This window comes from Dermacentor silvarum, chromosome 4 (genome assembly GCF_013339745.2).
Source record: "Dermacentor silvarum isolate Dsil-2018 chromosome 4, BIME_Dsil_1.4, whole genome shotgun sequence".
Classification (NCBI taxonomy): Eukaryota; Metazoa; Arthropoda; class Arachnida; order Ixodida; family Ixodidae; genus Dermacentor; species Dermacentor silvarum.
This window is the reverse complement of record NC_051157.2, coordinates 112,849,882-112,869,413: the sequence shown is the minus strand read 5'-3', so window position 1 is coordinate 112,869,413 and position 19,532 is coordinate 112,849,882. Positions and strand designations below refer to the sequence as shown.

The 19,532-nt window shown below is 46.8% G+C and overlaps 1 protein-coding gene across 1 annotated transcript; it reads right to left on the bottom strand.

The window, feature by feature from the left end:
- Window positions 1–1,015: 1,015 nt before the first annotated feature.
- Window positions 1,016–19,320, bottom strand: LOC125945197 (uncharacterized). Its single transcript, XM_049666810.1, has 3 exons — window positions 19,277–19,320; window positions 14,388–14,671; window positions 1,016–1,289 (listed from the first exon to the last, which is right to left on the bottom strand). Exons 2-3 carry the CDS (start codon window positions 14,644–14,646, stop codon window positions 1,141–1,143), a joined length of 408 nt encoding a protein of 135 aa, XP_049522767.1. The 5' UTR covers window positions 14,647–14,671; window positions 19,277–19,320; the 3' UTR covers window positions 1,016–1,140.
- Window positions 19,321–19,532: the final 212 nt, after the last annotated feature.

The window sequence follows — 19,532 nt, the reverse complement described above, 5'->3', positions numbered from 1 at the left end:
GGCTGAACCAGCGAAACGCTTATTGACGAGACGGGGGCGCCAATTTCTCTCTTCCTTTCGCCGTCACAACACGAGAGAGACAGAGAGCAGTTAGTGCCTCGATCGCAAAGTTCTGGCTGTTGTGGCCAGCGCTAAGGCCGTCGCTCGCACCAATGCCCCCGTCATCCTCCGGTCACGTGCTTAAGATGTGACGCCTTGAGCTGCTCCAGAATCAAGATGTTATCCTTGATTGCCTTAGAAAGCATTCGACGCAATTGGCAATCGACGGCGCACGGAGAGAGGCTGGCAGCTGCCAATCGAACGTTGCCAACGAGGAATGGCGCCACAGAACCACCCGTTTCCGCGTATTTGGATAATTGCACGTCACCCTTCCGATATATATATATATATATATATATATATATCAGAGATGCGGCGGGTAACTTACGGCAGTTGTTGATGCTGCCTGATTAGGAGCTATTGACTGTGCAATTTTGCTTTTGCGAGGCTCCCATTTGGAAGCTCTCTGCGCGACCTGACCCGGAACGGCTTCCTCGGATGAGATCGAAAACAATAAAGTTGCTTTTGCTTTTTCCGTGCTTCTCTACGTTCGCATCAGATTTACTATTATTTACGAGGCGCTCGTTTCTTTTCTTTTTGGTTGGATGCCAGTGAAGCCGTGCAGAGCCTATTATCATTAAACCTTCTGTTCCGTACGTTATACTTACCATGGTGGCTCAAGGACTATGACACCTGCGGCTGATCATGAGTCCACTGGTTTGGTTCGTGGCCACGGCGAACTTAGTGAAGGTTAAGGGTAATAGGAAATTTTATCATCATCTTCTTCTTCTTATAATTATCATCATCATTTATTCACCAACTGGGGATTACTCGGGGCAACTTGTGCAAGATCAAGTGTCCGTGTTCACCAAATACCAGTGGCATTACATCCTGTAAAATTTTATTGTTGGTACATATCTTTACGCCATGAATAGACAAACAAAAAGAAAAACAGAATCTCGATATACAGCCAAAGTCGACTATGACTTGGTCTATGACGGTCTGTAGAGTGCGTCAGTGAATTTTTGCGATATAGGTGCTGCTCATGGTGCGCAGCAAAGCGGTGCGGGTGGCCCCCGGGTGGTTTGTACGCGGACGGTGCTAGGCGTCATCCATGCGGAAGTTCTTCAGCCCTATGGACTTCCGCGGCAGCCTCTGTCCCCTGGGCAGGTCATCGGTGTACGCTGGTCGGTGATCGTCATCGTCCCACGACCGGGCCAGCTCCGGCTGCATGGGCGGTGCTGAATTCTCTGTGGCAGAAAAGCGCCAGCGCTCTACGGTTAGCTACATGGAGGCAGTTTAGAGAAATGTTTATAACTATAGTAGAGGAATAGAGACATCCCACCGGAAACAGTGTGTTTCACCTTGGAGAACTACGTATGCAATCACTAATGAATTGCAGCGTGTAAAATGATCGCCGATGCGCATTCAGTATGGTTAGAGAGGATGTAATTGCGATTGCAATCAGGAGTGCCGGCCCGAAGGCGTGTAGACGACAATATCCTGTGTGCACGTGATCTGGCGTATTCATTACCTCTGTATCCATGTGTACACTGCGTACCTTGTCTGTCTACCCTGTGTGTAAACGTGCACGCCTGATCCTGTGTATTCGTGGCCTGCGTATTCATGTGCGCACTGTGTATCCTGTGTATTCGTCTTCTGTATTATGTGTATTCATCTGCTTGTACGCGTGATCCTTTGTGTACGTGCCCTTATACTGGACACATGATCTGTCTATATGGCAAACGCGAATACCCATGCCAGATTTAGGTGCATGAAAGTTGACTACATGCCCGATCGTTAGTCTTTGTGTGCTCATAATGAGTATTGATCGCAACGTTCAAGCGTTCTACTTAATGTGTATACACGTGGAATTCCTATCTAAATTAGTAATATGTCTTAAAAGAAAGAAAAGGTTTACAGACAATTAAATCCTTGCATCTTGCAAGGAGGATGAGACATTCATGCATGCTATAAGAACAAAATGGAGGACTAATGTCAACCCTCGCCGACAAAGAAAGCAAATATCTTGGCCGTACAGAGGTCAACACACTTGTTCAGAACACACTCATGAGGGCGAAAGCAGCTTCCAAAGCTTAAGCCGACCAGCAGGTCGTGAGAAAGCAATGGAAACTGTAAATGTAGTCACGCAACCTCACGTACAGCCGATTTTGTGCCTCATGTCATCTTCAGAAATTGCCAGCGCAGTCCTGAGAACGTGGTTCGCGCGTTCTAGAGAAGTGTGTCGACCTCTGTACATAGTCATCCGTATAGATTGGAACAAAAAATTAGGTCACGTGTTCGAGATTCGTGGGTCGTTTGTAGCTTCGCCGCTATGACGTATAAAATACGGGGGATGGAGAGAGAAAGGGTGGAGAGGAGTAGCTTTCCCAGAAATGTGCCATGTTGGCAACACTGCTACAGAAGAGCGGGAAAGCAACAGAACAAAGGCAGGAAAAAAAAAAAAGAAGACAGCAATTGCACACACGGCGCACGCGTGTGAGCCGCCGAAATATGGCGTCACGTCCACACTTCAGAGCTTGGTGGTGAGTTTGTACAATATCATAAACCAGGTTTTTCGTGACATTAATGATGCAGGACGAACTGAGGGCTGCCGTCCCTTAAGTCGGATAATATCGCCCGTCGATTATGTGGCTGTTGATCGATCTTATCGACAGGATATAGCAAAGCCGCAAACTAGTCCCGATGCCATTGGTGTTGAGATGGGTGAAACCTTGAAGTCCAAAAGAGGTAGATCGTGATGCGCTGATTATAGCACCAGTAAAACTGCTATCGCTGAGAGAGAAGGCCGCGAGAACTAGTACGAAGTTATAAGAAGGCTTTCTGTTCTGTAATTATCGTAGAAAACCAGAACATATCAGATAACTTTTATGTCTAAAATATCCAGGCTAGGAAAATATCCAGGCCAGTTACTGGTTAAATCAGTACTAAATTACAGTGGAAACATGTACTGAATAGCAAATATATAATGGCTCAAATGCTCTTATTCTTAATATAAATAAATAAGGAAGGCATATAGTATCGCATTTACAGCATGGCTTCGATTTATGAATCTTGAAAAATCAGCGTTACGGATGATAGTATGACAAGTAATGTTACCAGGCACAAACAACATAGCTGTTCTGATTAAGAAAAGGAAAAGAAAAGCTGCGCGCCGCGATTCGCAACATGAGTATACAACACAATATACAGGAAGATGCATTTGTGACGCACTTTGTTCAGTTATATCTTGAGTGAGAGGGAAATAAATACATATTGGGAAGGACCAATACTTCTGAGGAATTAGTCAAAGCTGGGGTCACGAAAGCAAAGTTTGACCAAGTAAGAAGACAGAATGAGCGATGATTGACACATGTGAGGAAGAGGAACGAAGTCAATATGAAGCAAATGTAAGCACTGATAACGTTAGAAAAGACTTGGTTACTGGCACGGAGAAGTTTAGAAGCCACATAAAAAGTAGAACACCATTAAACAAAAACTTGGCCCACATTTTATAGAAGAAGTTTCGAAATGGCACTATGCCGAGACAAGCACGAAGAACACAAATACAAGGAGACAGAGAAGTTTCAGTCAGAGCAGGTCGATGTTCAATTAGCCGCGGGCTCGTGGAATCTCTTGCGGCCTCTGTGGTTACCCTGGTTTGCGTTGTGGTTTTGGGGGACAGCTTGTTCGAGAAACCGGTAAGAGTTCTCCAAACGGCGAGTGCGTGAAGGTCGGGCTTGATCAGTTTATCGGGGTCGCTCCAGGATTGGATAGGTATATATGGGTCGTATAACTCGCCGGTGTTTGCATACTGGTATTTGCGGTCTGCACATATAGTGATCCACCGTAAGTGTTTTGTTGTGTCAGTGGTGGCAGCGAACTGATTATGGAAATAACGGATGAATGTCTACATCGAAACGGTAGCGCTGTGAAGGTATATGTAATAGCGATGTCTCGTTGTACGCTTGCGCGATGAACAAAGCTTGTATTCTTGAATTCCTGGTATCTACAGCTGGTCGGCAGAATCTTGACGTATAGGTTTGAGGTTGAAAAAGTTTCGCCTCGCATTTCCTAGGCCACGCATGCACCGTTTCACGCCGAATATACATTCGCCCCTGGACAGATCGCAACAAATGTCTCGTGAGCCGCGGTTGCCGTAAGCTCAGTATCCTGAATTTCTTCGAGCGTACTATGAAGCATGAAACAAAAATAAGTGGTCGGAAATTATTTTCTTTGAGATTCCTCAATGTACACGCGAACAGTACGCCTCGCGGAATACTAAACTTTTCCTCGCGATTAATCATTTCTTGATAGGAAACAAAATGAGCACAGGGATTTCGGAATCATAAGCAGATAAACACGAAAGCTACGCGCTTGATCGTAACTTTGGGAACACCTGTGATGATTCCCCTGTGCCGATCGAAAGAAGCATGCCGATTGTTATGCAGGTGACGTAAGTTTTGTTGCACAATTAGGGGGGGGGGGGGGTGAATCGCTTTCCGCATGAAAAGAAAACAAAAAGCCAGTGGTGAGATCTTGATGACCATAGCTATATAGATGCACGAAAATAATAATAATAATAATAATAATAATAATAATAATAATAATAATAATAATAATAATAATAATAATAATAATAATAATAATAATAATAATAATAATAATAATAATAATAATAATAATAATAATAATAATAGTAAAAAGGACAGATGACAAGGCTACTCTGTGGTTTAGGCTTCCTCCTCGACTATCTGTGGATTTACTCGCACGTCGGCGCGCGATAAAACAAAGCTCTGCTGATAGTCTCGCACGCCGAGCACTGACGTGGCGATAGTACCTGTATGCTGAAACATGGAAATTGCTAGATTTTTTTCCCGTGACCGTGTTGCACCGGTAAATAGCTGTTACAATGTCATCGCTTGGCGCAAAACGCGCCTTCTTGTATCGGAACTTTCTCGAATGGTGTCGCCGATTCTATAGCGAAATAACCTTTCTCTAATCAGATTCTACGCGCGAAGCGAATAGTGGTGTACATTCTAGAACGAATGCGAGTGCCACCGATCACGCTGGGATATGAGTCACGCACGAGCCAACGCGCTTGAGCTGTAGCCGTTCGACAATCGACGATCGTGTTCGCTGCTTGATTGTGCTCTGAGTGTTACTATAGTTTCGCTAGGCACGACACCGGCTATTATAAACTGGTAACGTTTTTAAGTCACGTCTTTGACAGTGTGTCCTCATTCACCGTCACTAAAACGTGACAATATACATTAAGCGACTATTAAAGATAAAAATACTATAAATCCTGGGGTTTTACGTGCCAAAAACACGATATGATTATGAGGCATGCCGTAATGGGAGACTCCGGCTTAATTTTGGTCACCCAAGGGTTTTTTAACCTGCACCAAATACACGGTACGTGTTTTTTTTTTGTATTTCTTCACCATCGAAAAATGCTGCCACCGCGGCCGAGATTTGATCTCGCTCTCTCAGGCTTAGCAGCGCAAGGCCAAAGCCACTACGCCACCACGGCGGGTGTTTGTTAAAAATAGCTGTCGTGAAGAAATTTCACTCCTTACGATTTCCAATAGCTCTTCGTGGTCAAGTGACTAAGCCGATCAGAATCATTCCTATATACTTTACCGTATTCGCAAGCTGTCAGCGTGAACTATCGGCTTAGCGAATAAAGATGGGATTGACGACACCAATGTGTCCTTCCTGTTATAGTCACGTTGATGCGAGACATATTACTTGTCAGACTACCCAGAGTTCGCTCAAAAGCACAAGTTTCTCCTTGATTGATTTATTGATTGATTGACTGATTGATTTGCTTCTTCACAGTACAGCGTAACAGAAGGCGGAGGGAAAAGCCATTCAAATGACGGCTTGAGGGATCCTCCCTCAATTTGTGAAGAATGACAGCAGCTGAAAGCACAATATCACAACACTATTTTTTAAAAGTGGCACATGGTTTCAAATAAAGATCATGCCATAAAAGAAAATTGAACACATTGCTTATACATCACTTATGCAAAAAAGAAAAGTGCTGCCATCTTCTGCGCTAAGATGATACACTATATACCTAGTTAAAACAAGACCCGCTTAGTGTACTGCAATTAAATAAATGCTACATAGCTTATATAACAAAACGAGCCACTAATTCTGTGACAAATAAATAAGGCACATCTATTAATTTGGTATTGTAATGATTTAGAATTCGCGCAAGAGTACATCGAAGGCATAATTAGTACGAAGGTAAGGAACGTTGGTGGCGGTGCCGTGGAGCAGAGGTAGAATACCCGGCCTCAAATCTTAAGGTCGTAAGTTGGAATCCTGCTCCAGTCCACTACATTTTCAGGCATCGAGTGGTGCCTGGCACCGGCAAGAAAAAAAAAATATATATATATATATATATATATATATATAAATTGCCGAGAGCTACTGGGGCTATACTAGTTCAGGTGCAACCAAACTAGGAAGGCCCACTAAGCTTCATCAAAGTCACTCCCTCACCAGAACAGGAATTGGCCTCCCTGGTGCAGTATTCGGCCACTACCTCCCTCATGACTCCGACAATTAACCCATGGCCCTCAGTCCCCAGTGGCTGCGGAGCACCTGACCAAGGCGGCGGTCAGACCTGCTACGCGGCAGAGGTTGCTAAGAATCTCTGGGTCCGGACAGGCCGCCAATGGAAACTGAACCTCGCAACGTTAAACACGCGCACCCTTTCGAGTGAGGCTAGCTTAGCCTATTTGAAGAATTATCAGGCATTGCCTGGGGTATTATTGGCCTTAGTGAGGTTAGAAGAACTGGTGAGGCTTACACAGTGCTGACTAACGGCCACGTCCTCTGCTACAGAGGTCTTCCAGGTAAGAGAGATTCCGGGATAGGATTTCTAGTCCATAACAACATAGCGGGCAACATTGATGAATTCTACAGAATTAATGAAAGGGTAGCAGTCGTCGTAATAAAGCTGAATAGTAGGTACAGAATGAAGGTAGTACAAGCCTACGCCCCAACCTCTAGTTACGATGATGAAGAAATAGAACAGTTTTATGAAGATGGTGAATTAGCAATGAGAAAGGTGCAAACTCAGTATATACTGTAGTCATGGGCGACTTCAATGCAAAAGTGGGGAAAAAGCAGGGTGCTAAGCAAGCAATTGGCAACTACCGCATCGATTCTAGGAATGCAAGAGGGGAGATGTTAGTAGAATTCGCAGAAAGGAATAGGTTCCGAATAATGCATACCGTCTTCAGGAAGCGCAGCAACAGGAAGCGAACCTGGAATAGCCCTAATGGAGAAACTAGGAATGAAATAAATTTCATACTCTCTGCCGATCCGAGCATAGTGCAGGATGTAGAAGTGTCAGGTAAGGTAAAGTGCAGTGACCATGGGTTAGTCAGGTCTAGGATTTCTCTCAATTTGAAGAGAGAAAGAGTGAAATCAGTCAAGAGTAAACAGGCCAACCTAGAGGCACTAAGGGTAAAAGCAGCCCAATTCAGGCTGGTGCTCACAAACAAATATGCAGCTTTAGAAAAGGAAGATAAAGACAACATAGAGGTAATGAATGAAACCTAACTAGGTAGATCTCAGAAGCAGCAATTGAAGTGGGAGGTAAGGCACCAAGGCAACCAGTAGGTAAGCTCTCCCAAGAAACAAAGGACCTAATAAAGAAACGACAAAACATGAAAATGATCACTCAAGAGATCAGATAAAATTCGCTGAACTGTCAAAACTGATCAACAAGAAGAAAGTAAGGGATATTCGAAATAATAACATGGGAAAGATTGAGGAAACCGTAAAATATGGACGCAGCATTAAATGAGTAAGAAGAAAGCTTGGCATTGGACAAGGCAAGATGTATGCACTGAAAGATAAGCATGGTAATATTATGAGCAATTTCGATGACAGTAAAAGCGGCGGAAGAATTCTATACTGACCTGTACAGTGCCCAAAACAGCCAAGCTACTTTCATTCGAAATAGTGATGAACCGGATACAGAGGCTCCTTCTATAACTAGCGATGAAGTTAAAAGGGCCTTGAAAGACATGACCAGGGGAAAAGCTGCTGGAGAAGATGGAATAACAGTAGATTTAATCAAAGATGGAGGAGATATCATGCTTGAAAAGCTTGCGGCCCTTTATACGCAATGCCTCACAACTTCAATTGTACCAGAGAGCTGGAAGAACGCCAGCATTATACTAATCCACAAGAAGGGAGACGTTAAAGAACTGAAGAATTATAGACCCATTAGCTTGCTTACAGTATTGTATAAAATATTCACCAAGAGAATTTCCAATAGAATCAGGGCAACACATGACTTCAGCCAACCAAGAGAACAGGCTGGCTTCAGGAATGGATATTCTACGATGGCTAATATCCATGTCATCAATCAGGTAATCAAGAAATCTGCGGAGTACAATCAACCTATCTATATGGCTTTGATATATTATGAAAAGGCATTTGATTCAGTAGAGATACCAGCAGTCATAGAGGCATTGCGTAATCAAGGAGTACAGGAGGCATACGTGAATATCTTAGCAAACATCTACAAAGATTCCACAGCTATCTTGGTTCTCCACAAGAAAAGTAGAACGTTATCTATCAAGAAAGGGGTCAGGCAAGGAGGCACAATCTCTCCAATGCTATTCACACATGCTTAGAAGAAGTATTCAAGCTCTTAGACTGGGAAAGCTTAGGAGTGAGGATCAACAGCGAATATCTCAGCAACCTTTGGTTTGCAGATGACATTGTCTTATTCAGCAACAATGGAGACGAATTACAGCAAATGATTGAGGACCTCAATCGAGAAAGTGTAAGAATTGGGTTGAAGATGAATATGCAGAAGACAAAGATAATGTTCAATAGCCTGGCAAGGGAACAAGAATTCAGGATCGCCAGTCAACCTCTAAGAGTCTGTAAATGAGTACGTTTATCTAGGTCCAATAACTCATAGGGGTCCCTGATCACGAGAAAGAAATTTACAGAAGAATAATATTGGGTTGGAGTGCATATGGCAGGCATTGCCAAATCCTGACTGGGAGCTTATCACTGTCGTTGAAAAGAAAAGTGTACAATCATTGCATTCTACCGGTGCTAACATATGGGGCAGAAACTTGGAGGTTAACAAAGAAGCTCGAGAACAAGTTAAGGACCGCACAAAGACAGATGGAACGAAAAATCTTAGGACTAACGTTAAGAGATAGGAAGAGAGTGGTGTGGATCAGAGAACTAACGGGGATAGCCGATATTATAGTTGACATTAAGCGGAAGAAATGGAGCTGGGCAGAAAATGTTATGCGTAGGATGCATAACCGGTGGACCATTAGGGTTACAGAATGGATACCAAGAGAAGAGGAGCGCAGTCGAGGTCGGCAGAAAACCAGATGGGATGATGAAGTTAGAAAATTTGCAGGCGCAAGTTGGAATACGCTAGCGCAAGACAGGGGTAATTGGAGATCGCAGGGAGAGGCCTTCGTCCTGCAATGGACATAAAATATAGGCTGATGATGATGATGAAGGAACGTTCTACATTTCTGTATTTATTGTTTCATAGGCCTTTTCCTTTAAGCAATGATTCGCCATCTCTATGAACAGAAAGTACTCTCGGAGAAGTCTGTATTGATATAGGTCATTAACTCTGATTATCCTATATTGTTTTTAAATAGTCTATGGTGTTGGGCTGCTGAGCACGAGGTCGCGGGATCGAATCCCGGCCACGGCGGCCGCATTTCAATGGGGGCGAAATGCGAAAACACCCGTGTACTTAGATTTAGGTGCACGTTAAAGAACCCCAGGTGGTCCAAATTTCCGGAGTCCCCCACTACGGCGTGCCTCATAATCAGAACTGGTTTTGGCACGTAAAACCCCATAATTTTAATTTGTTTTTAAATAGTGGGTCGCTAGGTGCTAGAACTGTAGGGTTGTCTATTAGCCTAAGTATTTTCTTCTGTATTTCGAATAATTGTGCTAAGTTTGTTTCTGTAGTTGTTCCCCAAACCAAATAGCAGTAGTTAAGATAAGAACTAAAGATCGATTTGTATATCACTAACCTCCCCGAGTTGGGGATAAGCTACCGGATGCGGCTTAATATTCCAGTTAATCGGCCTAATTTTATTTGCATATTATTCAGTTGGTCGTCCCATTGCAGATAATTGAGAAAATGTTCCCCGAGTACTTTCAATGACTTCATTATTTCTATATTGGAGCCTCAAAGTACAATTTCATTCTGAAAATTGACCTGATGACTCTTCGAATGAAAAACAAATACGCCTTTTGTTTTATTTCCATTTACTTTTAATTCATTGTTACTTGTCGAGTTGTCTAAATTCCGTAAGACGTCATTCGCATTAGTAGAATGAATAACATATTATGCTGAGGTGACAAATATTCTCGCGTCATCTGCATGTCAGAGAGTTTCATCTGCATATCATCTGCATATGAAAGGTGCATCGAAGAGTTTATTTTATTCCATAAGACATCTGCTCGTTTTGAGCACAAAGTAAATGCTTGTATGTGATACAGCTCCTTTGATTTCTTCATTTCTCTACTTAAGGCATTTCGGCACTGCTTGAAAGCAATTAGGTCCTCCTCGTAGCGCGTACGCATCAATTTTCTAAACGATCGGTCTTTTTTGTCAATTTTACATAGGATTTCGCGCGTCATCCAAGCTGTTCGACATCGTTTACGTTTATTCCGTTGTTTATACGGGAACTGCTTTTTGTGCATACAAAGACAGGAGTCTAAAGCGTCTTAACGTCTTAAAAATCTTAACGGTTCGAAACATGTAGCGGCTCCGTTCGTTAAGATCTCACCCTCGAACTCCTCCTGATAAAGAAACAAAAAAGGGCACGCACGGTCGCTGGTTGCTTTAATCAAGAAGCGTAATTTCTCCTGCATTCACCTAAAGTGCGCTCTCCGCTTTATTCATACGGTAACTTAGTTATGTTGTTACCATTACGGGGTAATTACTTTGAGGCAAAGGATAAGGAGACTTCATCGACTCCAGAGGCTCTGACCTCATTCACTGCGACAGCGGTCACTCCTCCACATATCACCGATTCCCTCAACTTGGCGCAAAGTTTCATATGAATCCTGTGCAAACATACTCAAGTGTACACAATGACTAAAAATTTTTAAAAAGAAAAAAAAAATGTCGCAGTTTCGCCCTAAGGGCGAAGCAATGAATGCGATAGCAACACAGCAATGTCATACGAAGTAAGGTGGGCGGCTTTGGTAGCAATATGAATTGTAGTAAACATGAGCTGATTAAGTAAGCAGGTGTGCTGCGGCGTAAGTAGACCGACATGAAGAGAGACTCGATGACCACGAGAAGGCGCGTGTGAAACGGTGGTGTTGATGAGAAGCGCTGCCTGTGGGCAGCGCGTGCGAAGGGACACACCTGTAGCGCTGCACTGCCGATCCGGGCAGCATTGCATGTGTAGCGTGCGTTGGAAAATGTGGCCCGACTATTACTAACTGTGTTGTTAGCGCGCACAAACAAACATGAATAGATCACACTGAATGACTGTAGACAACGACTGTCAAAACGCTGGCAGCAAGCGCATATACGCCGCAGCGGCGAAGGTACGTGCAGTCTATCGCTGCGGTCTATCGTACGTGCGGCTATCAGCGCATAAAGGTCAGATTCGTGTGGAGATAAGAGACGGTACGAACGAGCGACGAGCGCGGTTGTTGGCAGAGTAAAAATGCGCCCCCCCCCGCTCCCTCCGGCGCTAGCTGCCCGCTTTCTTGCTTGCGCGTGGAAGATTGAGTGCGTTCGCTCTCCGTGACAGCGTGCGTCCCCGCACGCTTCAGCTCGGGCATGCGGCGCGCGGCGAAGATTTTATCTATACGGAACCTCACGGCGACGGCGACGCCGACGGCAGAAATCCGGTGAAAGTGTCCATATAATTGCTATCGCAATAATAAAAAAATGTCACAGTTTCGCCCTAAGGGCGAAGCAATGAATGCGATAGCAACACAGGAATGTCATACGAAGTAAGGTGAGCGGCTTTGGTAGCAATATTAATTGTAGTAAACATGAGCTGATTAAGTAAGCAGGTTTGCTGTGGCGTAAGTAGACCGACATGAAGAGAGACTCGATGACCACGAGGAGGCGCGTGTGAAACGGTGGTATTGATGAGAAGCGCTTCCCGTGGGCAGCGCGTGCGAAGGGACACACCTGTAGCGCTGCACTGCCGACCCAGGCAGCATTGCATGTGTAGCGTGCGTTGGAAAATGTGGCCCGACTATGACTAACTGATTGAACAAGCGTGGTGTGAGCGCGCACAAACAAACATGAATAGATCACACTGAATAACTGCAGACAACGACTGTCAAAACGCTGGCAGCAAGCGCATATATACGCCGCAGCAGCGGGCGAAGGTACGTGCGGTCTATCGCTTCAACGGAAACTGAGCGGCGAATGCACGGCGCATAAAGAGGCCAGAGCCGTGTGGAGATAAGAGATAGTGCGGACGAGCGACGAGCGCGGTTGTTGGCAGCGTAGAAGTGCCCCCCCCCCCCCCCCCCCCGCGCTCCCTCCGGCGCTGGCTTCCCGCTTCCTTGCTTGCGCGTGGGAGAGATAAGAGACTGTGCGGACGAGCGACGAGCGCGGTTGTTGGCAGAGAAGTGCCCCCCCCCCCCCCTGCTCCCTCCAGCGCTGGCTTTCCGCTTCCTTGCTTGCGCGTGGGAGATTGAGTGCGTTCGCTCTCCTAGCGCGCGTCAACGCACGCTTCCGCTCGGGCATACGGCGCGCGGTGAAGATTTTATCTATAGGGAACCTCACGGCGACGGCGACGGCGACGACGACGGCGACGGCAGAAATCCGGTAGAAGTGTCCATATAATTGCTATCGCAATAAAATGCCAACAGTGGTGATGGCATGATGACGACCATGGCATGCGGACAAAGCACACGACACGTGGATGACGTACGGCCATTATAACGATGACGAAGACAGCTATCACAGTCACATGGCTGGAGACAACGACAACGACAACAAACATCAGGACGATGGCAGCGCAGTCACTTCGTGTTACAGTAAAATGTTTCACGTGGTGTTCATATCCTCCTCTATACAGAGAAATACGCCTGGATCACGGCAAAACGACGAATAACGCAGCGGGAAACAATCAACGGGCGGAGCGGGCCCTGTTTCGAGCTTTTATTGCGATAGCAATTATATGGACACTTCAACCGGATTTCTGCCGTCGGCGTCGCCGTCGCCGTGAGGTTCCGTATAGATAAAATCTTCACCGCGCGCCGTATGCCCGAGCGGAAGCGTGCGGGGACGCGCGCTACCACGGAGAGCGAACGCACTCAATCTCCCACGCGCAAGCAAGGAAGCGGGAAGCCAGCGCCGGAGGGAGCGGGGGGGGGGGGGGGCGCTTTTACTCTGCCAACAACCGCGCTCGTCACTCGCCGCACCGTCTCTTATCTCCACACGGCTCTGACCTTTATGCACTGTGCATTCGCCGCTCAGTTTCTGTTGAAGCGATAGACCGCACGTACCTTCGCCCGCTGCAGCGTATGGGCTTGCTGCCAGCGTTTTGACAGTCGTTGTCTGCAGTCATTCAGTGTGATCTATTCATGTTTGTTTGTACGCGCTCACACCACGCTTGTTCATTCAGTTCGTAATAGTCGGGCCACATTTTAGAACGCACGCTACACATGCAATGCTGCCCGGATCGGCAGTGCAGCGCTACAGGTGTGTCCCTTCGCACGCGCGCTGCCCACGGGAAGCGCTTCTCATCAACACCACCGTTTCACACGCGCCTTCTCGTGGTCTTCGAGTCATGTCGAGTCATGTCGGTCTACTTACGCCGCAGCACACCTGCTTACTTAATCAGCTCATGTTTACTACAATTCATATTGCTACCAAAGCCGCTCACCTTACTTCGTATGACATTGCTGTGTTGCTATCGCACTCATTGCTTCGCCCTTAGGGCAAAACTGTGACATTTTTTTTACCTGCTTGGAATCCGAGTGCGCTAAAGGGACAAGGACGAACACAAAATACACAAAATAATATATAACAGCGTATCTTACGTCCGTCCTCTTAATTTTAGCGCTAGGTATTCACATTCTCAGTATGACAGACCAACTGTACCGAATTATTGCTTCTAGCTGCTGTCACAGTAAAAGAAAGCGTTGCGTGACTCGGGCAAGCGCAACACTTACTATTCGCTTAACGACATATTGTAGGGCCAAAGCGCAATTACACGGAAGAGACACAGGAGACACACGTCACAGGCACTTCCGTGCAATTGTGCCTTCGCGTTACAATATGTCGTTAAGCAAACACCAACTTGCCCAAGAGCAAGTCCTGCTGCACTTACTGATCGCCCTGGCGTCCCGCCGGACGTTGACGAAGCAGCCGACGAGCAGGGTGCCCATGCAGGCGCCGGCAGCCGCAACCACACTCTTGCGCAAGATGGCGGGTGGTCGCAGCGTCCAGAAGTGCAGCGCGCCAGTCACAGTGCCTGCGGTCAGCGCCGGTAGCCAGACGTCGAAAGAGGTCCACTGGGCGTCCGCCGCCTCCTTGACTTCGTCGCCGCCCGGCTGGCGCCGACTCCTGCGCCAGGCACCGTCGTCCATGGCGTCCCGCTGTGTCCTAGCCTCCCTGGATGTGGAAGGGGATGTCGGGGTGTTGAGGAACGCAAAAAGTACAATTATATTTCGGAGTCATGAACGTGCCAAAGCGACGATCTGATTATGAGGTACGCCTATAATTAGATGAAAATTAGAAACTTTATAATTAGATGAAAAGTGTCCATGAGAAAATTGTAGAGCAATATGAAAAACTCCCGATACACCTTTCTGTTGCTCAATACGTGCTACTTAAAAGTGTCCTTTTCCGACCGTGAAAGAAGCCCGCGAATACACGCAAAGTGCCTGCATTTGGGGCCCCAGCGATCACCCAGCGCTCAACGGTGTCGCAAAAAGCGCCGGTTGTACAATGCGGGCTGATTATCACATTTGAATCGCATGAACACTGTAACGTGCCAGAGCGCTTGTATGCTTCGCGTGTGACGTGAGGCCCTATAACGTAAAACTATCTCAATCTGTTTTTATTCCAATATTCTGACGTGTGATTCACGTTGCCACCAACGTAATCATGGGGCGGTGACCCGCAGCGTTAATTGAACCGCCCAATCAAACGCTCTCTTTGTTTATCTAGGCCATTTTTGTTTGATTTCAAAGCGAATAGCATTGCCTACGTTGACAGGTTTATCGTTTCTAATTGGCTGACAACAGGCGCGCAGAAGGGGAGAGGGTTTTGGTGGTGCCGAGCTAGCACAGTGAAAGTAGATAACTGGAGGAGAAGGGTGGGGCCAGCGTCTGGGATTGGTCCGCTTCTCTTTGCTTAGCTTGCAGTGGCTGGTCGAAAATCGCGGCGGCGTGCAACTGGAAGGTTAAAAATGCCGCTAAGGCGGGTCCTCAACGAAGAAGAGCTGGCAAAGTGATGTCGTATACGTGCCGAAAGCGCTCGACAACGTTATACTTGAAATACTTTTATACTTAAACTAAGAAAAAAAATATTATGCGCAAATAAATCCGTTCTCCTCGGCAGCTCTGAAAAGCCAGTGCCAGAGCTATTGGTAAGTAGACGTCACCTACACCTTTCGGGCCGGGGCAGTCTGCGGCTATTCAGAAAAAAAGTTCAGTTTTGCTCGGCATATTAATGCATCTTTAATGCATCCACGTCGCTTTGACGTAGTGAGTTTTCGCAGTTTTGTGACGTCGCGTGACAGAAAGGCTTAGTGGGTGCTGCCCCAGAACTTTTGACCAATAGCGGACAGCTAGTGGCGATGAAGCTGTGGAATCAGAAATAATTATTTGTGTTTCATATTAAGTGTGCACACGTCATATCAGATGAGGAGCTTTCGCGGTATTTGTGACGTCGCGTGACAGACAGGCAAAGCAGGGGTTGCAGGAAAGCTTTTGACCCATTCTGGAGGGCTGATTGCAGAAATGGCATAGAAACAGCTTGGAATAGGTTTACCTTATAGCGCCCGTGTTCTTTGCATTATCAAACCGTGCAGATCGAGTGACGTTCTGATTTCACTATTCACCGACTGCGCTTCTCTGCGCGCCTGAAAAAAAAAATCATCCGTGGCTCTGCTATCGCAAACACCAGAAACGAGCGGAGCTAGGGAAAGCCTAGTAAAGCAGTGGCAAACCACACAAACCTTTGCTGCGCTTCTCCCATCTCCGCTGATCTCGGGTGTTTACGATAGCAGAACCACGCATAATTTTTTTTATTGCGATAGCAATTATATGGACACTCAAAAGCAGATTTCTGCCGTCGCCGTCGTCGTCGTCATCGTCGTCGCCGTGAGGTTCCGTATGACGTCAATGGAGATGAAATCGTCGCCGCGCGCCGAACGCTGTATGTGCGAGTGAAAGGCGCGAGGGGCGCGCGCTTTCACGCGGAGTAAACGCACGGCGGAGAACAAACGCGCGTTCTGCGCCGTGCTCGCTTAAGAAGCGAGTGCGCGCGCCAGTCGAGCCCGGCCGTGGTGGAGATAAAGAGACGGTGCGGGCGACGGCACCACAGCCAGTGCAAGCGTATTTGTTGGCAGAGTAGAAGCTGCTCCCCCCGTCTCTCCCGCGCTGCCTCCCCGCTTTCTTTCTTTTTCTTTTTTTTTTTTTTTTTTGCTTTCGCGTGGGAGATTGTGTTGCCAGTTCTCCTTGCGCTGGGTTGCAAGATAAGCATTTGGTGCCGTAGCACAGCGTCGCCCCGCCTCCCTCCCCCCCATACCACCATGGCCTTTTGGGCGACAATCGCGTTTGCTTTCCGCCTTGCGTTGGCTCTCCGTGATAGCGCGCGTCCCCCGCGCGCTTTTACTCGTACGGCGCGCGGCGACGATTTTATTAAAGACGATAGTCTTTCTTGGGGAACTTAAACGCTGAAAATTTGGTCTGTCTGTCTGTCTGTCTGTCTGTCTGTCTGTTTGTCTGTCTGTCACCCGATTCAGCCACCCGGCCAAAGTTGGACCACTTGCTTACCGCCCACACTACTTAAACTGCTACGGCTGTTCATACTTGTGAACGTTATCGATCACAAAGTAAATATTACGCATATCTGAGGCGCAAAATCACTAGGTAAGTATTAGGAGGTGTGTTCCTTTAATAGAAAATACATAGATACGTAACTCTAAAGACCCTAGTTTCTTAAGCTGCGCTGAAAATGCCATGCTATGCGCGCCTCCTCAATTTTATCAATGCCAGCCAGATGCGGCCGATTCAACATAAAGGAAGCGCTGTCTGAGGCAGGGCAAAATATAAATGGCCGCTTGATGAAATAATGCGGTAAAATGAAATCTGTTCAAACAAACCTCCATTGCATTTATCATACCAGGATGGAAATGGCACGAGAACAGCATCACGGGTGGCCGCGGATCAGACCAGCACTCATGTAGTACGGCCGGCAGAAGACTATCGTCTTTCGACGACATTTGCAGCGAAGCACGCAGATACGCGGCAATTTTTTACCCTTGGAATCTATACGGAACCTGACGGTGACGGCGACGACGACGCCGACGGCAAAAATCCCGTTGAAGTGTCCATATAATTGCTATCGCAATAAAAGGCACAAAGAGAAAACGCGCGCAAAACGCGTTCGGCTACGGCTAAACATCGACTCGGCTGACGAAGCACTTGTTGCCAGACCAAATCACATTCCCACTAAACTTGCATTCAGCGAAGCGTAAGGGAGGGGGGCGTGGCAGGCCGCCGCAGAGGTTTCAAAATATGTCATTTTTAGACAAAAAGAAGTCACGCTGGAACAAACAAATGACTGATTCTGATTCAGAAAAGGCGCAGATTTCAAATTGCGCAAAAAGAAAAAAAAATGATTTTTTTCAATATTTTTGCTTACCCTATTCCCTTAAGGGCTGCAGAAGTAGGCGTCTCTTTCCTCCTTTACAATCACCATATATGTAGAGCAAACGCGCCTTCTTCCGACGCGCGAGAGGCCGTGGGGGAGGGAAGGGAGGCGACGTTTAGCTGCGGCACTAAGTGCCTATTTATATCAAAGGCTCCGGCAACAGTCACCAACGCCGCACACATTTTGAGCGAAAGGGGGCAAAACGCCGACGGCGTCGACAACAGTTCTGCGTGTTGCCGGTGCTGCTGCATGTCCAAGTTTATACAGCTGATAAAGCTAATATCATTACTCCGTATAGCTCTCTACCAATTTGCTATCGCAATTGATGCTTCGCCTTTCAGGTGAAACTGCGACAACTTTTTTTATGTGCCAGTGCACATCGAGAATGCGAAGATTAGCAATCTCTCGCTTCAGTCTTTGGGATTCGACGAGTGTTCAGTTCTCTGGTCGAAACCTGCCGAGCCGCGACCAGAGGCATCGGCTGCAGACCGCGGGCGCGTTCGGCGCGAACGCAGGGAAACGCGGTTGGCGTCGGAAGCAGCTCTTCGCGTACCACTACCACCTGCCTCACTCCTCTTCTCCACCTCGCATCCGCTAGTAGTAGTAGTAGTAGAGGTTCGGGGTGGGAAAAGATGCATATTTCTGCAGCCCTTATAGGGAGCACGGCTCAGCATCTGAGGGGAGGGGAATGGGGGGGGGGAGAAAGAAGGAAATAGTGGGAGAAGGGTGGAAGGGAGAGGGCAGTCGTCCTCGTCTCGGACAGGGGACAGTCCGCTATGCTGGGCGATGCTAGTTTTATCCCACTCTGCTTTCACTCTCTCTCAGCTCTCTCTTCCACAGCTAGGCGAAGCAGCGGACGACGGAATCATCATTATAGCGAGGTTCTAACAGCTCCGCTGTAAAAGAAGTGCAAGTTTTCGAATATAGTGTTGAAACGATAATGCTCTTTAAAAATATTGCGCCTTCTTTTACTACTTTTATAACTGCCACTGGTGTATGACTTGATACTTCCGCACCAAAGTATAACCAACAAGGATTTTAATTCCGTTAAATGCTAGAGTATTACGCATCACATCCACGATTTGATTATGAGGCACGCCGTAGTAGGGGTCTCCGGGTAAATTTTGACCGCCCTGGGTTCTTTAACGTGCACCCAATGCACGGTACAGGGGCATTTTTGGATTCCGTACCCATCGGAATGCCGCCGTCGCGGTCGGGATCGAGTCCGCAACCTCGAGCTCAGCGGCGCAATCCTTCGCAGGTCTGGCATATTAACGAGAAATGTTTATGAAAATTACATGCATAACTGAGTGGACAGATTTTCGGCGTACTTACGGGGCATTGCCGCACCCTGCTCGTCGTCTCCATCACAGGAGCGCCTGGTGATGATGATGACGATGCCTTATTTAATGGCACAAACCCATTGTGGGGGATATATACCACGAACTGGGTGGTAATGGTGGTAATATGGCAAAAAAAACGAGGGGAAACAAATAAATGAATAGCGCACAACAATAAATAAAACTAGCGCACAACACAACTCATGATGATGGCGCACGAACACATATATAGAAAAGGTGTGCTCGAAGGC